This window comes from Bidens hawaiensis, unplaced genomic scaffold (assembly GCF_021521415.1).
Source record: "Bidens hawaiensis isolate Kalapana, Puna unplaced genomic scaffold, B.hawaiensis_p1.1 tig00013983_1, whole genome shotgun sequence".
NCBI lineage: Eukaryota > Viridiplantae > Streptophyta > Magnoliopsida > Asterales > Asteraceae > Bidens > Bidens hawaiensis.
Genome location: NW_027492197.1, coordinates 579152 through 589950, shown reverse-complemented (window position 1 = coordinate 589950; position 10799 = coordinate 579152). Strand labels below are relative to the sequence as shown.

Below are 10799 nucleotides of genomic sequence, written 5' to 3'. Positions count from 1 at the left end.
GTCTCTATCCTAAGGCACCAATGTCACTGCAACATTCCCATGGTCCCTATTCTGATTTACTGCACGCGTAACTGCCCTATTCTGGTTCCCCTGTATCTGCAGTTGATTGTTTCTCTGTTGAGGCTGGACTTGATGTTGTTGGGGTCTGTTTTGATGTTGATAGGGATTATGGTTCATGGGCTGATTTCTCTGTTGTACCCCTTGATAATTCTTATGTTGGTTTTGGTAAAATTGATTTTGATTCATTTGGTTTCCAAACTGCCTAGGTTGATTGCACTCCTTTGCAAAATGACCAGGATTCTGACAGTTTTAGCAAATTGCCTTTGACTTGTCAAAACCTATTCCGTCATTAGGTCCAGAGAAGGTTGATCTTCCTGTCCTGTTGTACAGCCTTTTGCTTTCTCATAGCCAACATGGCTGCTTACCATTTAAGATCCATGTCTTCCAAGTCATCTGCATTAATTTGTTCCAGGTCTTCTTGCACAATACTTGTGTGAATCAAGTTCTTTGCAACAAAGGCATTATAGGAATCAGTGAACATGGAGAATAATGCTTGATAATCAGTCCCTTAACTTGAGTTTTGAGAAAATGGAGGGTGTCCACTAGCTGTTGAGGCATTGTCATCTTCAATCACTTGGGCATTGAATCTGGGTTGACTTCCTCCACACACTGATCCTGTTTCAGCGGGTTCTTCTATAATTGGATGCATCTGCTGAGACTTGACAGAGAGATTGCCCATTGGTGCAACAAGTGCATTTGTCACAGGCAAACTTGGCTTCTTTTCTCTTATCTTGTTGTTTTCAATCATCTCATGTTCAGCAGCTTGCAGAAAGGAAATGACATCATCAAGCTTGAAATTGGGAAAGTGTACTTTCACTTTGATAAACTTGCTGGCTGTATACCACTCACTTGACAAAGAGGAGAGCAGTTTCTTGTTCAGCTCAAAGTCAGAAATCTGCATATCAGTGGTCCTAATTTCATTCACAATGGCCATAAATCTTTGCAGTACTGACTTAAGTCTTTCACCTTCCTTAAACTTGAATCTGTCAAGCTATTGCTTCAATCTGTCTTTCTTTATATCTCTCAGCTCAACATTTCCTTCAAGCATTTCTACCACAGCATCATACATATCCTTGGCATTGGTGTGATGATTCACATTGGTCAAAATCTCCCAAGAAAGACCTAATTTCAGCATTGACAACGCTTTGTCATCTCTTTTCTTCATTTATCTTAAAACTGCTTGACTGTTCCCTATTCCTTCAGAAGGAACATATGGTCCACTCTTGATAGAACTCCAAAGTTATGTGTCATTGTAGTTCACTGCTGCCTCAAACAGCACCTTCCATTTGATGTAATTTTCTTGACCAAGCAACCTTGGAATCTTGTTTGTAGACAATTCTTGGTCATCCATCTTCACAGATCTGGACTTTGACACACAAAAACCCCTTTAAAGCTTCAAGCTTTACCACAAAAACCTTCAAACCTGTGGCCTTCAGGAGCTTACAAAGCTCTGATACCACTTGTCAGGACCGGACCTTGTGCAAAACCTCTAAAGGTTGACAAGAACACACCGGATCTATTGAGCTAAAGGCCACCTGGATATTCCAGCTGAATCAGAATATCCAAGCCTTAGGATTAAAGGTTTGTGTAATAATGGATAGTCAATGAAGAATAAGATAGACAAAAGATTCACTATTATTGATGTATCATTTCAATGTAACAGTGATATTCAATGAAGAGAATGTCTAGCGTTACGTGACGGCGGCGGTACGAGGAGACAAAGAGAATATTCGCTCAAGTGTGTGCCCTCGTATTCACCAAAAGCACTGTCATTTAATGATAACCTAGTATTCTATTTATAGACCCTGACATTCCTTCTAGAAGCCCTAATCATTACATAACGAATGACAAAAATAAATACAAGTCTTCGAGTATGATATATCTTGTTCTAGCAGACTTGATATGCACAGCATGCTCGATGCAAGTCTTCGAGCAGACTTCACTTAGAATATTTTCTAATAGAAAATATTCTCCTCCAGCACGCTTCAATCTTTTTGATCATTGCTTTGCTCGAATAAGTCCATCGAGCAAGCATATTCTTCTTGATGTCTTCAATCCTGCCTTACAGACTTATTGAACAATCTTCAGCATACTCGGATGCATAGCTTGCTCGGGACTGAACCATGCTCGAAGTCTATACTTAGAGCATTTTACATCTTCTTTATTGCATCCATGCTCGACCCACCAATGTGCTCGGAACACTTGGTTAACAAGACTCAGTTGTAAAGGATGTTTGCATTAATGAGCTTGAAGATAGCCACGTTGATAAAGATTCAAAGATTCGGGAATTTCAAGCCAGCTTGGGTGGCCTTACTGCGATGTATCTAAATCTCCAACATAAACTAATTCAAAAATTTGGAGATGAATTTAGAAGTTATGCTGATGTTGAACATGATAAGCGTCCGGCTTCAAACATCGACACTTCTGCTAAAATGGAGAAATACATGACTGCACCACCAAATACGGATGAACAGAAGGAGCGATTGATGAGGAAGATGTTGATAAGGAGAAACTCTAATCAGAATGTTGTGTCATCTTATCACCCTGAAAAATTTGTTGTGAATTACAAAAGGGTTTTTCTGATAAATACGGTGATCGCTCGGGGGTTCTTTCATGGGAATATGCAATGGACAAAGAGATGTGGTAGGTCAAACGGAAATCTGGTAGCATTGAGTACTACAATAAAATAAAATAAAAAGTTTTGGATCTTGGACGAAGGTTGATCTGACTGACTTGTTTCATGCTCCCTTTCTTAATCCAAACAATGAACCAAGGGCAGAAAAGTTTTGGAACTTTCTGAGTACTCAAGTGGAACGTGGGTTTCCGAACATGCCTACTGTCAAATTCTTGCAAAGAAAGCTATGGGTGTTCATGATCCTTGTACCAACAAGACATTGGTAAATGTGATGTGGCCGCTGACAGATAAAGTGAAGTCAATTCCGATCACCAAGAGATTTCCTGAGGGAGCTCTTGATGAAATGAAGTTTTGGACGTATGATGGTGAAACGGCTACGATTATCATAAGACTGAACAAGGGTCAATATTGTCTTGTTGATCCTAGGGTCTTATTGAAGTTTGGGGAGAGAGATCTCAGGACTCTTAGCAGATTTCAGATTTCAGTTGAACCACTTTATGAGCCAGCCGCTAAAGAGTATACAAGTTTGATAGGATCAATTATTCGTACAGGCTTATGGGCATGTGCACACAAGGAAGCAGATGCTGACATACTTGAGCATGAATGAAGCAATAAACCAAGGGGGAGATTGTGAGTCGTAGTTTGTGGTTTATGCTTTGTAGTATCGGGCTTAGTTGGGCTAATATATGTAAACCGAAATCATTTGATCTTGGTGGGCTTTGGTTTGTATTGGGCCTAGTTGGTAGACTATATATAGGGTGTATGTTTACTTTTGTAGGGTTGTTCGTCCAAGTATATCGATCACCCATGTAAGTTTGTTAAGAGCTTAAGCACACGACGTATCAATATACGTGTGTTTTGAATCTTGTTTATTGTGTTTGATTGTCATCGTGTTGGTGTTAAAGAATCGGCTCGTTGATTAGCTTCCGCCTAATCATTAAGTTATTTGATATTACATTGAAAGATCCTTTCTCGGGACTTACATTTTTTGTGAGAAAAATATATCGGGTACGACAAACAGCGCGAAAACAAGTATTTTTCGGCCATTTTTGTGTAAATTTAGAAAAACATACCATTTGTTTGTAAAAATTGAAAATATTTTATGGATCGCTTAAAACATTTCAAATAAATGTTTTGTAAGTCTTTTTCGGCTTAACGGATAATACAATGCTTGTTTTGGAACTAACCTTTGCGTTTAAAGTCATAGTGGGTAGTTAAACAAGTCTGCTTTTGTTTAACTAGTTTGCTATTGTACTAATGCAATAACATCAATATGTTAGCTTATAATAAACGTATATCACTTATAGATGCCCCCCTCGGGATATTCGGGTCATAACCAGACTCGTTTGGTTATTCGTTTGTTCGTTACGCAATAAGCAATTAATCGCTAATCGATATGTATATCCGTTTCTGTCACGAATGTCATAATAAATAAGGAACGAGTTGATGTTCCTTTTGATCCAAAAGGCTTGGGTCCAAAGACAAAAATCGAGGACGGGATTTTTTCGAAGAATGAGGGTATGATGCAGAAGCATTTATATTTAATTAGAATCTTTTATTTGTTAGTATATCTTTTAATATTTTGTGTTTATTTCGTTTCCATGTTTCTCTTTTTCGTTTAGTATAAATAGGGTGTTAAGGTTTATTATGTGGATAGTTTTTTATTGAATTTTAATTAAAGAGAAGTTTGTTCTTAGAACCTTTGGATGGATTTATAATCTTTGTTAATCATGAGTTCCTTGAGCCATTGATCGCTTCCAAAAGTGCATCATATTTAGTTGCAATTAGCACCGACCAATAGCTCAAAGTTTAGATTATTAAAATCCAATTTTACTTTTAAAAAACTTTTGTATAAATTCCACCTTGAAAAATCTTCAGAATTCTTGAATCCTGGTCCTCACTTTCTCCTCCCATTTTATTTATTCTAAATGAAAAATCTAAATCTCCTTTTCCTTAACTTGCTGAAGAAAATAAGTTTAGCCAAATGACCCATTTGCCCCAGAGCCATCTTTCTTCTCCCCATTTCACCAAATTCCAACAAAGTGTGACTATGGAATTTAGTCATACTTCAACAAAACATACATAAAAACATGTAACTTTCACACAGAAAGCAAACACTAATACTATGCAATTTGTACGGTCTTTAAACACAATAAAGTTATTTTATATCTCCAAAGGGCAGTCCATCACATAAATCAATCAACAAACCGCAAATGGACTGGTTTCAAGGCCATTCAACAGTACATTCTTAAAACACTTCACCAAACAAGTTTTCTCAAAATACGAAAAAACAGCCGAATAAACGTTTTAACTTATGACCGATAATGACCTTGAGACGGACTCCTCTCTGACCCATGCCTTACCCGAAAGATGGCACCAGACCCACTGCCCCCACCCTGGTAGAACCCCCACCCTTGCACTGGGTGAGGGTCCCGTTCCCAAGTATGGTGAAACAGGCCGGGCATCAAGCTTTCGGGTTCTTGAAACCCTGTTCTAGTAGTTGACCCGGATGTTGGGAGATAATAGATGCCGCCTGCACGAATGTGATCTGAAGATGGGCCTGGTTGCCCTGCTTGGGCCCGGATGCTGGATCTCCATGACCCTGTTGTGCGCAAGCCCGGTAAACTGGTGGGTTGCTGAAAATAGGCCTGAAGGGCTTGGGCCCGTTCACGGGCCCGTGCAGCACTTCCGGGGTGTGGTGGAATCAATGAGGACCCAACCGAGCTGGGAGCTCTAGCAGCCACAGAACTGCAAATATTACAAGCATCATCACCTTTTAGTATGTACGAAAATATCAACCAAAAACCAAAAAAATGATTTTAAGTAACCTGTAGAAATAAATAAATGAGGTAGCCATATTTTAGATCCAAATGCTATAATAATCAATTGATTATTAACAAAAAGATTTATGCCGAAGTTTCAAGCTGAAATTCATTATTTTGGGTCATTTTCCTTTTTTGTCCAAAAATTCAAGCTCAAATGGTAAAACCAAAAAACTGAAACTGAACCAACCGAAATTTTAGGCCCAAAGTTTCAGACCCAAATTCATTATCTTAGGTCATTTTTATTTCGACCAAAAATTTCTAGCCCAAATGGTAATACTGAAAAAACCGAAACCAGATTTCGGTTTTTGGTTTGGTTTGAGCCCAAAGTTTCAAGCTCATATTCGTTATTTTAGGTCCTTTTTTGACCCAAAATTTCAAGCCAAATGGTAAAACCGAAATTAATTCCGAACGGTTTTCAAAAGCCCCAAAACGGACCCATGCAGACCCCTAATCATCGCTATGAAAATAAGATGAAATAAATTAGAAAAGGCAGTTGGTTTACCTTTGACCAAGAAGGAAAGGATGCACATATGAGCCTGATATTGTGACATCAGCATTATTCCTAACTGGCCTTGGCGGCATGACAGGTGGCATGGAGGGTTGATCAAGCCCACCAACACGGTTGTGCGAGGGTGGAAAGACAGCGGCGTGATAACGGGCATCCATGTTTGGCAAAGCATAAGAATTTGGCATCTCACTGGACGCTGATTGGCTGCTGTTCCACTGATTATTATTATTATTATTATTATTATTATTATTATTATTATTATTATTATTATTATTATTATTATTATTATTGTAGGTGGGTCCCTCAGTAACGCTTCCGGAGGCTGAGGAAGATGATGGCGGGTGAACCGGCTGAACATAGGCAATATAAGGACATAGATGAGTAGCAGATGACATGGCTGTTGCATGTTCAGTAAAGATTGCATGTTGTCCAAGAAAATCATGATCTGAAAATAACAATAACCATTCAAATCATTCTTTTAAAGTTTAAGGCTTAAATCATATTAGTCATTAGTGAATAAATCTTACATGCAGTGGCTGGAAATTCACCTTCACTGCAAAATAAATAAAAAATGAGGATAAATATACTACAAAACGTTACAAGGTGGAACTTCCAAACCTCCTAAAATGCAATTTCTTTTCATTTTAAATTTCTATCCTGTTTTTTCTTAAAACACGTTTTTACTCAAAGCAAAATAAGCTGTTAAATGCAACCCAATACTCTTTCTAAAAGTTTTGACTTTAAATCAAAGCATAACTCACATAAATATAGCACCTTTGATGGAAAAGGCAAAAGCAAACCAATTTCTAAATTTGAAAGGGGAGTAGAGATCGGTTGTAAGCATTTGAGGCAATCAATAACTGTTATAATGAGATGTGATAACCTTTTAACTTTTGTGATAACCAACAATTGCATAGTGCGATCTAACAATAGTGCTGCAAGTCTTTTGAAAAGTGGACCAGTTATCCTACCGGCTCACCAGTCAAACCAAAAAGCTTATTTTTTAAGAAGCATAATTTTGTATTGGATCCTTCGAGAATGTAATATACATAGCATTGTATTCCTAAAATAAAAAATTTTAATGTTTTTAGTTTATGACTATAAAGCTATGCATGTATATTATATCCATAAAGAATCCTTATCAATTTTTTGAAAAAGTATAACAAAATTATGTTTTAAAAAAGATAAGTAATACTTGGTCCGACTAGTGAACCGATTCAATAACCGATCCGGTTTCCCAAAAACCTAGATTAATAGGGAGGGGACTGCATTATTACACCATTGCTGGATCCTATTATGTGAAGGCTATGAAATCCCATTAACAAGATTACTGATTGCCTAACATTTACAACCCGATCTCTACTCCCCTTTCAAATTTGGCAATCAGTTTGCCTTAACATTCTTTTTTTTTTTCATTAAAGATGGCACTCACACACGCACATATACACTATAGTCTATATTCACTACATATGTGCTATATCTATCTATCTATATATATATATATATATGCAGTATATGCTGCATATATGTAGCAGTCTATACTACATATATGCGGTACATATAACATATGTGTAGTACTAACATCATATGTGCTGTATGATATACTACATATATGCAGTATGGAGTTCTCTAGTTGCCCCACGAAAAATGAGTTCTCTCATGATCGTGTCCCAATATATATGTATTTATGTAATTGGTACTTGTTTTATAAGGTAGAATGAGATGACAAAAAAACAAAGATATGGCTATGCTTACTCAAAAGAAGCAGCAAGCCGAGTAAATCCACCAAAAGGGCACCACATTGACTGCAAAAATAAAAAAGCTGCTAAAGATTCCAACAAACATAACACGATAAATAACATATGCAGTATGGCTGAAAAATCCAAAAAATACACTCAGAACTAATGCTAATATTACATTTGACCAGCAACAGTTTCCTTTACATCCATCCTCAAAGATGCTTTTCAAGATATATATAATCCCGTATCACGTTCCAACATTTTTGCCTCATCATATACTTATAATCATAGAGTAACTCTATCAAGATAATAACTGCCTTAGTGAAAATGAATAAAAGAGATGCATCTTACTGTTGTTTCAGGATAGCTTAGATCATAGAGATCATCATCATGGGCCCAGTCTTCCATGCTGAATTCAGGATATGATCTACAACCATTTGCAAAAAGCCACTGGCCTTTTTCAATTTTCCTGCAGTTGGGGCATTGCATCACCCCCTTCACATTAAATGCAGAACCAATGCAATCTGCAACCAAAATATAAAGAAAGATAAGAGTTTAACAATAATATGAAGTATGAACAGCTACATGAGCAGAACTAATAAATTAAATAATTGATGTCCTGGTATACCGCTGCTTAAGAATCCGCCAATGCATATTAAACAGCCCTGACAGCTGCAATTAGTCAGGGCTGCTTATTTGGCCACCTAGGACTAAAGCATCCCCAACTCCTTTAATAGTAACTATGATATTATGATTACTGAAACCTTATAGTTTTTTTTATTTGAATTACTACAACAGTTGCACAACGTAAGAAGATTTCAAAAGAAGAAACTGTATCAAAATTTAAATCCACGTATCTTTACATAATCAGTAACTCTACGCTTTAATGAACATTAAGAAAGACAAATGAATAAAAGCAACTAGACACCATGTTAATACTTTCATCCCTAAGGCCTAATCCATATATCAAAGTCAGTTTGACACACATTTTTTCAAAGAAAAAGCATTTTCCTGCATCTTTACATAATCGATAAGTAACTATATGCTTTTCCCGAACAATAAGAAAGAGTTTTATAAAAGAAAGAACGCATCATCTTAGTACGTTTATCCCTAATTCATAGATCAAAGTTGTTTTGACAAACATTCTCCCAAAGAAAATACAAACAAACAAACTTATACCTAGTAATATCCCAATCATAAAGGAGGACCTGAGGAGAGTAAGATGAGGTGAAACCTTTCCTCTATAACAAAAGATAGAAAAGCTGCTCCCATGAGACCCCAGCTTAAAATAAACCTTTTTTTACAGTATAATAAAGTATATATATAAGAAAAACGCAAACGAAAGTATTAATAGTAGTAGTAAACAACTAATAACAGAAGGTAGTGATAAAACTAGAAACAGTAGTAGAAAGAGCTGAAGTAGGCACAAAACTCGGATGTAGAGGAGCGTATGGTGTTGGGGCAATCGGCCCAGTCGGCGCTAGTGTAGGCGACAAGAGCTGAAACAGGCAAACGATGCATGGTTAACCCCCCATGGAACGGGTGCCCTGAACATCGAATAATGCATTTAAGGGCATTTAAGTGAGTGGTCCCGTCGCGAGGGGGGGGGGGGGGGCGCTGCATAAGCATACATATCTGGTGAATTGCATAACTGATGTCGGGTCTTTGAAAAAGTCTGATATTGTAGTGCGCCTTCGAGACTACGATATGCGGTGGCGTCATCAATTAGGGTGCCATCAGTAGCACTCAATAATGTTTATCGAATAAAAGGAATGGTAGGCAACTTTAGGGTTTGATTAATGAGAGAAAATGGTAGTAAAAAAAAAACAAGCGAAAATGGTAGTATAAAAAAAGTTTCATAAACCGAGACTAATCACAAGAATTTAGTAAAAAAAACAAGAGTTAAGTACAAAAACCCTTTCGGATCAACAATTTCCACTACAAAGTCACCATCTTTTCAACACAAACCATAATCAATCAACAATAACAAATCACAATCAATTAAGCTAAACCAAAAATAAAAATGAAGAGAAGTTACTAACCTAGATGAAACTGATGACCGCATTGGAGCTTGGCCCAGGCCCGATCGCCGTTATCGGCCACAACCTCGATGCAAATCGAGCACGAAACCGATTTGCCTCCACCATCACCGTCACAATCATCTACTACAAGATCTGAATCCTCTAACCCCATAACCACACAAACAAACCCAAACCCTAAGCCTAAGCCTAAGCCTAAGCCTAACAATATACCCAATAATCACAGATTTATACTATAATTAATAACAGCCACCAACAAAGTCTGCTTAAATTCCTTACTTGCCCAACAAAAGAATCGGAAATCAAGAACCCACCAGCAAAAGACGAAAAACAGAACCTTTAGATCAGAGTTGAAGGTGAACAATTCGATGAGAGAGAAAGAAGAAGATGATGATGATGATTTTGCAATTGGGTATGAAATGAAAGTGATTATTAAGTAGTTGCTTGCTTTACGGCCGTTGGATTTGGTTTCTTCCGGATACTTATACCGTTGTTTGTTGTAATGTATTAACTTTGGACGGTCAGGATTTATTTTAAACACTTTGTCACTAAACTTAGATTTTAGATGAAATGACTCTACACGTTACTTACAAACCAACACCCCCAACCCTATTATTATTATTATTATTATTATTATTATTATTATTATTAATAAACGCATAATCAGTGTTAGCACATACGTCACCTGATTATAATGCGCACATAGCCCGAAATTGAAAACATAACTCATGCAATGTAACATTTCGGTTTTTAATTATAACTGTTACCTGACCTGTTTAGTAATCGGGTAATGTCGTTAATAAAATTCCGCATCTTTTTAGTATATTTTATTTTATTTTAATTGTTAATATCAACTATTAAAAATATACGAAACTAACCCTTAACTAAACATTTGATCTTCTTTGCACCCTTGTCAAAAGATGAGGGACCAAATGGCAAATATTATTCAAACCTACCTTTCATTCTCCCCCTTCCCTCCAAGCTTGGCCGACA

The 10799-nt window shown here is 37.0% G+C and overlaps 1 protein-coding gene across 1 annotated transcript; it reads right to left on the bottom strand.

The window, feature by feature from the left end:
- Positions 1 to 4837: 4837 nt before the first annotated feature.
- Positions 4838 to 9993, bottom strand: LOC143545585 (E3 ubiquitin-protein ligase IPI1-like). Its single transcript, XM_077037449.1, has 6 exons — positions 9810 to 9993; positions 8119 to 8291; positions 7784 to 7833; positions 6556 to 6581; positions 6023 to 6473; positions 4838 to 5443 (listed from the first exon to the last, which is right to left on the bottom strand). The coding sequence occupies exons 1-6, from the start codon at positions 9958 to 9960 to the stop codon at positions 5008 to 5010; spliced, it is 1287 nt and encodes a 428-aa protein (XP_076893564.1). The 5' UTR covers positions 9961 to 9993; the 3' UTR covers positions 4838 to 5007.
- Positions 9994 to 10799: the final 806 nt, after the last annotated feature.